The sequence below is a fragment of the Artemia franciscana genome, chromosome 4 (genome assembly GCF_032884065.1).
Source record: "Artemia franciscana chromosome 4, ASM3288406v1, whole genome shotgun sequence".
Taxonomy (NCBI): Eukaryota; Metazoa; Arthropoda; class Branchiopoda; order Anostraca; family Artemiidae; genus Artemia; species Artemia franciscana.
Window position 1 is genome coordinate 36,428,655 of NC_088866.1, and position 13,185 is coordinate 36,441,839.

Genomic DNA, 13,185 nt, shown 5'->3' on the forward strand with positions numbered 1-13,185 from the left:
CTTTTAGAGTTCCAGTTACTATTGAGTTCCCAGTTACCATATTATCTGTCGTATTTATTTCTTTTTAATGGTGTCAATTATAAGGTATAAACAAGAGACTTAGTCTACTTTTATTGTTCATAACTCTCTCTACCATGTCTCCGGGACTACTTAAGTTTTCTTCCTGTTTCAGCTTAGATTTTGCATCGCGCAGGTCATTTTCTCAACTTTCTCTTGGGATAAACACGTCAAGATATTTCACTTCTTTTGTTTTTTAGTTATTCTTTGGATTTTGGGTGACAATGTTCTTGATGTATCTCCTGTAAGATATGGAAGGATATCAGAATGATTGTGGGATTAAGCTTGTACTTGCTTCAGCTCAGTGCCTTGGTTAATGGTTGTTTGCTGTTCCTATCTCTCTTTTTATATATTAGTCTTCAGGATAGAGATTATCTTCCCATCTCTCTCCTGCGGTAGCAAGGGAAATTGATACCCTGCATGCCAATACGGGACCCAGGGATTGATCCTAGCTGTATCTAAATTGGGTGATAATCTATCTAACTGTCTTTATATAAAAGACAATTCTACGCCCTATGCTACAGTAATGGCTTTGGAGGATGTTTATACACATTTAAGGCAAATAAAATAGACGTTTTTTTTCCAACTGGAAATAAGGAGAGGTATTGAACTTAAAACGAACATAAATTATTTTTATCTGATGGGGGCTCAACCCCTCGCTCGTTGCACTAAGTTTTTTTTTTTTTTTTTTTTTTTTTTTTTTTTTTTTTTTTTTTTTTTTTTTTTTTTTTTTTTTTTTTTTTTTTAGCGCGTCGAAAAGGCTTAATGTTCCAATTCACCTGCCCTTATGTTTTAGCTGTCGCTTTTAAAGAAAAGGGACAAGTAGTCAAACTTTATTTGCGATATATTAACGAAATCCACAGAATTAACGTGAAAATAAAATATTTTAAAACCAGAAAAATTGACTGTAAGAATTTTGCAAAAAAAAAAAACAGACAAAATTCCTATAGAAAAATCTATAGTTTTGTCATGCGAAACACTCATCGGTATGTATGCGCACAAAATATTTCTTTTTCACAAGCTTTACCCTTTAAAGCTCAAAGTGTGTTTCTAAAACTCTAGTTAGTAGGAAGTAGTACATCACATGGAAAATCGTCACAAGTATGGCGCAAACTACTTTAAACCATACGAAAATTGGCTTTGGAAATCAGAAAAAATCCTTTGGGAAAACCAGACTCACCCAAAATACCCAAATTATAGAAGAGCTTTATAAAAAAAGCTACCCAATAAATTCTTAAAGTTTTTATTTATTTTTTTAAACATATTTTCTGTCTGTTTTCAAATCTGCCCCTCCAGACCTTTAGAGATGCTAGACCTCCTCCGAGGTAGATTTCTACTTGCATATCTGCTTTGAACGGATGGACTCATAAGGTAAAGTTGTTCAACCTTAAATTGCTCTCTGCAGTTCATACCTTCATGCTTAACAGTATAAAGCCAGGACGTAATGCATTGGCAGAGTTACGAACAGTGTCTAGGCGATAAGAATATTTAGAGAACCTTCATAGAGATCGTAATCTTTATAGAGATAAAGATTTTCAGAGAATTCCCATAGAGATCGTTATCATTGAACCATATTGAAGAAGAAACATTAGAAATTGTTCTTGGGAGAGAGAGGGAGGGATAAAGCACCCTACTGAATTGCAGTAATTTCATTCATTTTAATTGCTAATTTATTTTTCATTATAATTTTCGTACATTTATTAATTTCTTCATTAGTAGCACTTTCTGTTCTCTTCAAGCTTTAAATTCGCTCCTTACTTATCGCAGTAAACCTGAATTTTTTCTTTGGTGTAATTTCTAAATAAATGGATGCTGAGGAAACGGCAATCAATAAACGTCAAGAATGCGTTTCTATTTTCTTCAGTTTACCTGTAGTTCGAATAATGAAATTTTGAAAAAAATAAGTATGTATAAGGTCTATAAGAAAGTTTAAGAAATATGATTATCGAAAGTAGCCTCAACTGTTGCATTGTTAACGTTTAGATAAGTTGAATATGAAGCTAAGAATAATTCTGTGTTTTTTCTGGTGTATCTATGATTTGGTTAAGAATAAGAAAAAAGGAATGAATATTTATTAGTTTGTAAGTAAGCTTAAGAAATGTAGCTCTTTAAAGAAGTTTTGATTGGTGTATTGTCAGTATTTTGCTCTTTTGGCTATGTACTGACCGATGGGATAAGTGTAAAATCGTACTTTGGCTCAACCATTTGACTGGTAAAATGGTAATAAAAAAGAGAGAAGTAAAAACCTTTCAGCTTAGATAATCTGTCATTTAAACCTAGGAACCTCGTTAACACCAGCTAAACACAGCAGGAGATTTACTTGAACAATTCCCTGCTTTTAACGTTGGAAAATCACCCTATGTCATTATGTCATAATCATTCATGTTTCTATGAGTTCCGCTTGTCATAGGAAGTAGGAACTAATGGATTACCATGAGATCTAAATATGTCTAATCTTTCTCAAGCATAGATGTGTGTGGACTGAATAGTATCTTTGTCCTAACAATTCTAGAATCTTGAAGAATTTCTTATCAATGCGTAGGCTTATACCAACTAGGACTACTGATAAATATCTTTCATATCCCAGATTAGTTCCAAGTTCTGGGCTGGGATATGCGAAACAATTTTAATAAGGGGGTGGATTTTCTTAAGGAAGTGGGAAAAGTTGAATTATCTGTGCAGTATTTGGAAAACTGGGAACCCATTCAGACTTTACTTGGGAGGCCGGTACATCAGGTCTTACAAGTGCACCTATTAGTGCACGCTATTTGTCATAAGACAAATCGGTCATATTAAGAAAAACATCATAAAAACCAGAGCTGGATCTATGGGGACAAGAGGGGGCAACGGATCCAGGTAGCAAGTCGAGGGCTGGCAAAACAAGCTAAAGAGTAAATATATCAAAAAGTAGTCCAAAAATTAACTTAACGTTTGAAATAATCTATACTGGAAAACTTGTGTGTTTTATCTGATGGGGGCTCAACCCCTCGCTCGTTGCACTAAGTTTTTTTTTTTTTTTTTTTTTTTTTTTTTTTTTTTTTTTTTTTTTTTTTTTTAGCGCGTCGAAAAGGCTTAGTGTTTTTCACTAAGCCTGCCCTTATGTTTCAGCTGTCGCTTTTAAAGAAAAAGGACAAGTAGTCAAACTTGATTTGCAATATATTAACGAAATCCACAGAATTAACGTGAATATAAAATATTTTAAAACCACAAAAATTGACTGTAAGAATTTCGTAAAAAAACAGACAAAATTCTTATAGAAAAATCTATAGTTTTGTCATGCGAAACACTTAACGGTATGTATGCGCACAAAATATTTCTTTTTCACAAGCTTTACCCTTTAAAGCTCAAAGTGTGTTTCTAAAACTCTAATTAGTAGGAAGTAGTACATCACATGGAAAATCGTCACAAGTATGGCGCAAACTACTTTAAACCATACGAGCTGGATCTATGGGGACGAGAGGCGGCAACGGATCCAGGTAGCAAGTCGAGGGCTGGCAAAACAAGCTAAAGAGTAAATATATCAAAAAGTAGTCCAAAAATTAACTTAACGTTTGAAATAATCTAAACTGGGAAACTTGTGTGTTTTATCTGATGGGGGCTCAACCCCTCGCTCGTTGCAAAAATTAACTTAACGTTTGAAATAATCTAAACTGGAAAACTTGTGTGTTTTGTCGAGCATCAATGCACGTATTTAGTGGCCTCTGATCTTTCCGATCAGACTTTGCTTTAAGTATTTATTGTGCATTGGGATCATTGAGCGATGTAATTGACAAGGGTGAGACTTCAACGGTTGTCTGCTGCCCAGCTAGGTACTAAACCTAGAGAGGTCCCACTGTTAATAATATTAAGAGTTTCCAGGGTGAAGCAACTGACGAAAATGTAGAGGCAAATATGTTTTCCATTTTTTTTTTAATTAAGACATAAAATACGTGGTGAGGGGGCTGCTTTTTTATAATGACAATACCAAAAAACGACATTTTTCATAATCTAACTCCTAATTGGTGACCCTTGGTGTTTCCCGATGTCCCCCACAATTCTTCTGGCTTAGGGGTTTCGACAAATCGCCACACCATGGAATAGTTTCTAGCATACGAGCCTAATGATACAATGATAGTTCTATTTTCTTTTATGATTAATCTGTTGCAATAAAAGTCATAGGTTAGAAACGCTATTGCTCCGTACTAATATCTAAAATAGTTTGTTCCCAGGCAACGTTAGCATTATCATAGCTTTACCTATATTTTTGTTTGGTTTATATTTAACGTTTAAATACTCAATGCCAGTGAAAGAGGCGAATAAACGTTTTCTAACAGCTAAAGGCCCGTCTTAATTTGTGTAGGGGCTTGTCTTCATTAGGGAAATAGCTTATAAGACTTGCTCTCGGGCTCTAGGGTGTTAAGTTGACTCAAGAGTTTTTGTTACTTGATAGTTGAACTATATTGAACAAAATGGCTAGTTCGAAGATTTTATTAGATACATGTGAGGAAGCAAGGTCGTTGGGGGGGGGTGCTAGCTTTCCTCCGGTCAGTTTTGAAGGGCATTAGGAAAAGAATTTCGATTTCCAATCAGATAAGCCCACTCTGAGGCTTATACGATTATCCCTCCCATAAGAACCAAATGTACCCCCAGGACATAGCTTACAACACTAATCACCGGGCCCTGGGGTTTGTGTAGACCTCAGAATTTTTGTTATCTAAACTTTGAACTATTTTTAACAAAATGGCTGTCTAAAAATTTTTTGGACGCATTTGGGGAACAAAGGCTTGGGGGAGGCTAGTTGCCCTCCAATCACTTTTGACTCTTAAAAAGGGCACTAGAATTTCCGACTTTTAGTCGAATGAGCTCCCTCCAAAGTTCTTACGATCATCCCTTCCATATAAAGTGCCCGTGGGAACAAATAATAATAAACATTGAATTAGGCAACGGTATTGCGTTGTCTCTGATTAGATAGGTGAGTACAAGGTTTTGAGTTTTGGAAATTTCTCCGGCTGTAAATATGAATTTTGTACTACTGAAGGCCGGATTGCCATGCAGTCCTTTCATGTCAGTAGAATAGGGGCATATAGGGCACTTTTTTTGTACTCGGTACCTCCAATTTTAGGTAAAAAATGAAATCATTTTATATTGCCTAATTCACAATCTTAGACCACTTGAATTCTGGCAAGTTTAGCCTACATGTTGAAAACACATTATATAATTCTAGCAGAGATAGTGTGCCCATATTCCCAATATCAACATCATTGTTATTGAAATCGCTGCTTTTACATGCAACGAGTAATATACTGACGGAGGAAAAGTGTGGCCCCTGGGGAGAGGGCTCTTAATTTCCTTCATTACCGTATTGAAGATGTAGAGGCAGGGGTAGAAATCCAAGAATTTATTTAATTTTTCATTTAAACCAATAACTCATTGAATAAAACACAATCCCGCAGCCTTTGTCGTTATTCTCTTGAAAGGAGGGTGCATTTACATTCTTCTCCCACCAGTACCTACTTTGCGACTGCGTTTGTTAAGAAACTTGAAAATATGCTGTTATATCAATAAAAACTTATATGATTACTATTTTAGGTCAACAGAGACCAGTCAGAATTACAGAACACCCAGTAGATACGACAGTACCACGCAATGATCCAGTTACTTTGCAATGTAAAGCCGAAGGAAATCCAGACCCTGTGATTACCTGGTTCAAGGACGGAGAAACAATATTTCCTAATTCTGGCGATTCAAGAAGGTGATTAATTCACAATTTTAAAATAATGTCTCAAAACTTCTGTCAATACTAAGCCTATATGACTATAGGTTATTCTCATGAGATTTTTGTATTTGCTTGTTGGATGATAAGGAAATTTTGAATTTTGCTATCCAGATTGTCATCCTAACAATTCCAAAAAAAAGAAGGTAATAAAAACCAACTGGCATTGCAAAATTAAAGATAAGTAAAGTTGACACGGTCTGCTTTTTATATGAATTGCTTTTGACATTCAGGCAAGACTCTGATTTCTAAAAGTACGTTATCCCTCAGATATAGCATTTGTTAAGATTTTTGAACATGCTTAGACAAGAGCTGCGATGTAGAAGCAACTTTTGTCTTGCAAAAATAATTTATCAAACAGTTCGTGGTAACGAACTGTAGTAAGGAGCGATCCAGCTCAATAGTAACCAAAACTCTAAAAAATTGAATTTTGATATCAATAGCTACATCAAAAGAATTGCATTTTATTGCTGATTTTAAATATATAAGTTTCATCAAGTTTAGTCTTACCCATCAAAAGTTACGAGCCTGAGAAAATTTGCCTTATTTAGGAAAATAGGGGGAAACACCCCCTAAAAGTCGTAGGATCTTAACGAAAACGACACCATCAGATTCAGCGTATCAGAGAACCCTACTGTAGAAGTTTCAAGCTCCTATCTACAAAAATGTGGAATTTTGTATTTTTTGCCAGAAGACAAATCACGGGTGCGTGTTTATTTGTTTTTTTTTTTTTTTTTTTCTTTTCCCCAGGGGTCATCGTATCGACCAAGTGGTCCTAGAATGTCGCAAGAGGGCTCATTCTAACGGAAATGAAAAGTTCTAGTGCCCTTTTTAAGTGACCAAAAAAATTGGAGGGCATCTAGGCCCCCTCCCACGCTCATTTTTTCCCAAAGTCAACGGATCAAAATTTTGAGATGGCCATTTTGTTCAGCATAGTCGAAAACAATAATAAATATGTCTTTGGGGATGACTTACTCCCCCAAAGTCCCTGGGGGAGGGACTGCAAGTTACAAACTTCAACCAGTGTTTACATATAATAATGGTTATTGGGAAGTGTACAGACGTTTTCAGGGGGATTTTTTTGGTTTTGGGGGTAGGTTTGAGGGGAGGGGGTTATGTGGGAGGATCTTTCCTTGGAGAAATATGTCATGAGGGAAGAAAATATCAATGAAAAGGGCGCAGGGCGCAGGACGAATCTGGTCACGTTAGAAAAAAACGTCAAATTCAGAGCTTAATATACAATGCTGGGTGTTCGGGGCCTCTATTATGGAGTATAATTTGAAAATAACACAACTATACGAGCGATAAAACATATATACCACAACCATAACTCAACTAACGAAAGAACTGCTAAGAGATAACACAACTATAAAGCAAAAACAGGTGAAAACTAACGGGAAAATAAACGAACTAAGAGGTGGAAGGGGCCCAGAGAAAAAATATAATCCTTTTCCAATTTTGAGCCTAACTTCCGCAAAGGAGTAATAATGTCAGAAGCCCCGAAATACCGAATTATTTTCTTTTCGAACAGTTCGTGGTAACGAACTGTAGTAAGGAGCGACCCGGCTCAATAGTAAACGAAACTCTAAAAAACGGAATTTTGATGCTAAAAGATACATCAAAAGAATCAAATTTTCATGCTGATTCTAGATATATAAGTTTCGTCAAATTTAATCTTTGTCATCAAAAGTTACGAGCCTGAGAAAATTTGCCTTATTTTGGAAAATTGGGGGAAACACCCCCTAAAAGTCATAGAATCTTAACGAAAATCACACCATCATGTTCAGCGTATAAAAGAACCCTATAGCAAAAATTTCAAGCTCCTATCTACAAAAATGTGGAATTTCGTATTTTTTGCCAGAAGACAGATCACGGGTGCGTGTTTATTTTTTTGTTTTTTTTTCCCCAGGGGTCATCGTATCGACCAAGTGGTCCTAGAATCTCGCAAGAGGGCTCATTCTAACGGAAATGAAAAGTTCTAGTGCCCTTTTTAAGTGACCAAAAAAATTGGAGGGCACCTAGGCCCCCTCCCACGCTCATTTTTTTCCCAAAGTCAACGGATCCAAATTTTGAGATAGCCATTTTGTTCCGCATAGTCGAAAACCATATTAACTATGTCTTTGGAATGACTCATTCCCCCACAGTCCCTGGGGGAGGGGCTGCAAGTTACAAACTTTGTCCAGTGTTTACATACACTAATGGTGATTGGGAAGTGTACGGACGTTTTCAGGGGGATATTTTTGGTTTGGGACGGGGTTGAGGGGAGGAGGCTATGTGGGAGGATCTTCTCTTGGAGGAACATGTCATGGGGGAAGAGATATTCAATGAAAAGGGCGCGTGATTTTCTAGCATTACTATAAAAAAAACAATGAAAATATAAACACGAAAAAGTTTTTCAACTGAAAGTAAAGAGTAGCATTAAAACTTAAAACTAACAGAGATTATTACGCATATGAGGGGTTTAAAGAATACTTTAGCATAAAGAGCGAGGTATTTAGGAGGAGATAAATACCTTGCTCTTTATGCTAAGTGTTTTTGGTAATTTCAACTATTTATTCCACGGCCTTTCTGATTCAGGGTTCATTCTTAAAGAATTGGGATACAACTTAAGATTTAGTGTAAAAGGCGAGGTATTAACGAGGGGACAAACCCCCTCATATACATAATAAAAAATATAAGAGCATAAAAGTTTGTTACGTAAGTTAATTCTTAAGTTACGTATATTTTTTACTAATAAAAACTTTCGTTAAAAATTAAAAGTTCTAGTTGCCTTTTTAAGTAACCGAAAAATTGGAGGGCAACTAGGCCTCCTTCCCCACCCCTTATTTCTCAAAATCGTCTGATCAAAACTAAGAGAAAGCCGTTTAATCAGAAAAAAATTAATATGCAAATTTCATTTTACTAATTAATGTGCGGAGGGCCAAAATCAAAAATGCATTAATTCAAAAACGTTCAGAAATTAAATAAAAAAAACTAGTTTTTTAAACTGAAAGTAAGGAGCGATATTAAAACTTAAAACGGACAGAAATTACTCCGTATATGAAATGGGTTGTCCCCTCCGCAATCCCTCGCTCTTTACGCTAAAGTTTTTAATTGTTTTAAAAAGTAGAATTGTGGCAAAGAATCAAACTTTAGCGTAAAGAGCAAGAGATTGCGGAGGGGACAACCCATTTCATATACGGAGTAATTTCTGTCCGTTTTAAGTTTTAATATCGCTCCTTACTTTCAGTTTAAAAAACTAGTTTTTTTTATTTAATTGTAATAGTTTAGAACCACCGCTGTAGTTAAATAGTTTTAGAGCTACCGCTCAATTTGTTCATTGATCGACGCATTATAGAACCCTTTATCCCTCAGCTTCTTTCAGCTTAGCGTGAGACAAGACAAAGAGAAGTGACAGAATAAACGGAAAATACTCAATTTGGGCTACATATTTGCCAATTAGGTGGGAATGGGGGTAAATTATTTGGAAAGTGTGAAGTTAGCTAAAAATTCTTATTACATAACATGCAGAATAATTGCGCATAACACAAGAGGCATGCAGAACCACTATAAGTTACCCCCTCCCCCCTTCTAATGTGCAAATGTATAGCTCGAATTTGCTTCTAAGGTATTCTATTTTTATCTTAATTTGATACATTTCACTAAGATTGAGCGTCAGAAAAACATATGAGAAGAACCATAAGCCATTAGTTGCATTTAGTTTGTTTAAACAGTGCATCTGCAATATGTAAAAAATAGACAAGGCTACTCAGTTAAAACCTTAAGGGAATGCTAAGGGGAGTATTACACTAAATCAAAAGATGCTTTATGAGTCACGGATATTAAAATGGCGTTTTTGCAATACCTCAGATAGGACTAAGGGTATTTAGCTTGAAATTATGTGAAATGTTGAGGGGGATATGGAACTACATCGAATAAAACTATGCATTTAGGTGGTGTGAATGGTGCATCTGCAATACCTCAAGTACGATTAAGGATATAAATTAACAATTGAAGGGACCAAGCCCAAATGACGCTCTGGCTGATTGAAGGCTTAGTCCTACAATTGTATTGCTTGTGGCAAGTTGAGTTTCTTTTTAGGTTCAAATCGGTTGTTCAATGTCATTTGGGTTCCTTTTGGCCTTGTTTACTAATTGATAGCGATTTCTGTTCATTTTAAATTTAAACTGTTATTTGACTCTATTTCTGCTCGTCTTTGTTTTAGCGCTACTCTTTACTTCTCTTTGAAAACTTGTATGATGTAAAATGTTTAAAAAAAGCAATTTCTTAAACGCAGAATTAGGACACTTTTTTCCACTCCCAACCAATTTCAATTGAGATACAACAACCACTCTGGTAGATGCAGGGGCGTCACTACCCTTTTAACTTTGGGAGGGATACTTCCAAAATGTGCCGACAAATTCGGATAGGTGCCTACGACAATTGACATTTGTTACTTCGTTTTTTAGGTGTTAAAATGATGTTTGTTAGTTGCGGAAAATTGTCGTATATTGTAAGAGAAAGACTCTGGTGTAAAAATATACCATAAAAGCAAAATCAAGACAAAGAAAAAAAGCTAAACTTTAAGGATGCACGGCTTTTCAACTTTCCACTTTTCTACAAATAGGGCCTAGGTTGAGGGCCTTTTTTTCTAGTAGGTCTTTTTCTGGCATCATGAGCATGAGATAGTCAAATCGATTTTTTCCCGTAGTTGACTTCATTCTGTTCTTGACGATTTCATCTAGCTAAATATCCGTTCACCTTTGACCGATGTCACTGCAATAGTTTTTGCAAAATTGAATGCCCAATAATCTAAAGGCAACCGTCGTCTGTTCTAACTCGCTAGAGAGAACAACTCAGCAAGCTCTAAGATGTTTCCATTGCTTTTGCAAATCTTAGCAAAAAGAAAAATAATGTTGCCTCTGTGGGTTAGGCATTTTAAGTATTGTATATTTCTTCCTAACTTCTTGGAAATGTGAGCTTGCGTTCCATCAAAGTGCCTACCCATGTTTCTTGCAAAATCGTAGCATTGAAATGCCAGTTTTTCTTCCTTGATACGAGCCTTTCATAAAACTCGTAGAATTTCTTCTGCTATATTGGCTCTTTTCTCTTACTCATAATCTACTGTGACGAGTAAACACTCTTTAGTGGCTCCTTCTCCATCAATATACCTTACACCTACAGCTAAACACTCTACATGGCTGGCAGGAGGTGTTTCGTCTGCGAAGATGCCAAAGAAGTTAGTTTCATTAACTTCTGCTATGACTTCAAACTAGCTCCGCGACAATCACAATTAATTTATTTTTGTTATTACCCAACAAATAGCCAGTGACTTTCGGCTCCATCTGGTTTTTCATTCGATGGCCCATTTCGATGTTGTGTCTCGAAAGAGCATTAGATAGCTCAAAGTAATTTTCCTTGTCATGATTCTTCCCACAAAATGCCAGCCCTTGTTTGTCTAGAGTGGTGTTAACTTCTAGCAACCAATGCATAATGCAACACTCTCTTTCCCTTTCCTTTTCTGACTCTATACCTTTCATTAGTTTCTAATTTTAACTACGGCTTGCAATGATTTATCTCTCTCTATAAAACAAATAAGATCACCTACAGAAGCATTGGAACCATTTGATTGGAAGTGACTGATGAGCTTTTCAGCCTTGGCACCTTTGCTTCTCATTCTGTGCCAGCCTCTAGTTCCTGTTATAAATGAAGAATCTCTGTTTCTGTATTCGCAGCCAGGTCCAGTTGGAAACACCGAATAGACAAAGCAGTAGGCTAAATCTTTCTCGACACTATACTCTAGGTGCAGGTACTCATTGTACCAGTTTCTACAAACCACAACTGTTGTTTAAAACTCTGGGATTCGATTTCCTCTTTTTTTGGAAAATTGATTTTTGGCTTAAATTGTCCTAGCTTGATGAGCTTCAGCTTTTCTGAGTTTTTTCGTTAGGCCCGAGATTGTGCTCGACTCTTATACGATTCTAGCTTGCTGTAAACTTTCGGCTTCAGATTCTACTTCTTTGAGCAATAAATTTCTCTGACTGACAAGGCCTGGCTCATTATTCGCTGATTAATCACCCTATGTCTAGTGCTTTTACTGTAACGTCTGATTCATTAGTGACGGAACCAAACTTAACTTCAAGTGTTAGTTTTTTTTTGCTACCTCGGCAGAGTCAATAATGCAAGAAATAATAGCGAAGATATTGCCGATTTCCACCGTTTCTTCGTGATCAATTTCTTAACAGTAAACTTCTTCCAATCTTTTTTTTCTTTCACCAGATTCCAGTGTCAGACGTAAGAGGAAAAGTACCTTCGATTTTTTCAGCCGCATTTTCTTCTATTCAGACTCCTATTTTTGTCAAGGATGGACCAGGACAAACTTCCTCAAGTGATGTCTGAAATGTTACTTCAATTTCACCACAGTTGTTTTGTTTTTTTGAATTTATTTCACTCATTCAAAAACCTTGATAAGCTCTAAACAAATTCAAAAACTTTTGTAATATACATACATTTAATTTTATAATTTTAATTTTGTTTTAATTTAATTTAATTTTATAATTCAATTTTATTTAATATTTAACATATTTAATTTTCTTCAAATTGCCATTTTTTAGCGTTTTGGGCGATATTGAGACGGTCTCTATACCTATAGTTCGATACCACAAACTGTTGGAAACCTAATCGTTTTGCTTCTCTTTGTCGTCACGGACTTGTCTTGTTCTTTTGTCAATAGGTACAGGAACACTTGCATTTTCATGTTACTTCAGAACGGTTCTCGACAAGGTGGAAACCAGCGATGGTTTATATTGAATTCCCTAAATGTTTATTTTACCTAAGGACTATTAGTTAATGTCCAACAAATTGGATAATTATTGATCCCTTTTTCATTCGGGTGACCAGCTCCGAACCACTAAGGAATAAATCAGAAAATAAATAATTGATGCTATTACCAACTACATAATGAGCTTTCTAAGGAGAAATTAAAGGAGGACAAATTAACTCGGAGTTAATTCACTGAGCCTATTGTTCCTTTTAATTTCAGTAGAAAAAGATAACAAAGTGGCCTAGCCAAGGGGAGGGTAAGAGGTTTCAACCACCTTTCTCTATAACGGGAAAACTTATGCAAAGTATGGATTTTTAAAAGTTATATCATGACCCATTAGAACTATTTTCAAAGTAAAGTTCTGGTAGCTCCTCAAATAGGCTCCGTTAGCTCCCCCTGTAAAAATGAATGATGTGTAAGACATGATCCGGAAATCTTAGAAAATACTTAAAGCAGAGATATCGGGGCGAAACTGGATGGGAAGAATAAAAACAAGTCTAAGATACGTGACTGACATAACCGGACCGGATCCGCTCTCTTTGGTGGAGTTGGGGGGGGGGTAATTCAGAAAAAT

The 13,185-nt window shown here is 36.0% G+C and overlaps 1 protein-coding gene across 1 annotated transcript in view; it reads left to right on the top strand.

The window, feature by feature from the left end:
* Positions 1–226: 226 nt before the first annotated feature.
* Positions 227–13,185, top strand: part of LOC136026371 (roundabout homolog 2-like) — a 232,894-nt gene continuing 219,935 nt past the window's right edge. The window contains exons 1-2 of the mRNA XM_065702916.1: positions 227–376; positions 5,626–5,788. Of these exons, the coding sequence (XP_065558988.1) occupies positions 325–376; positions 5,626–5,788 (215 nt within the window). The 5' untranslated portion in view covers positions 227–324. The remainder of the gene's footprint in view (positions 377–5,625; positions 5,789–13,185) is intronic.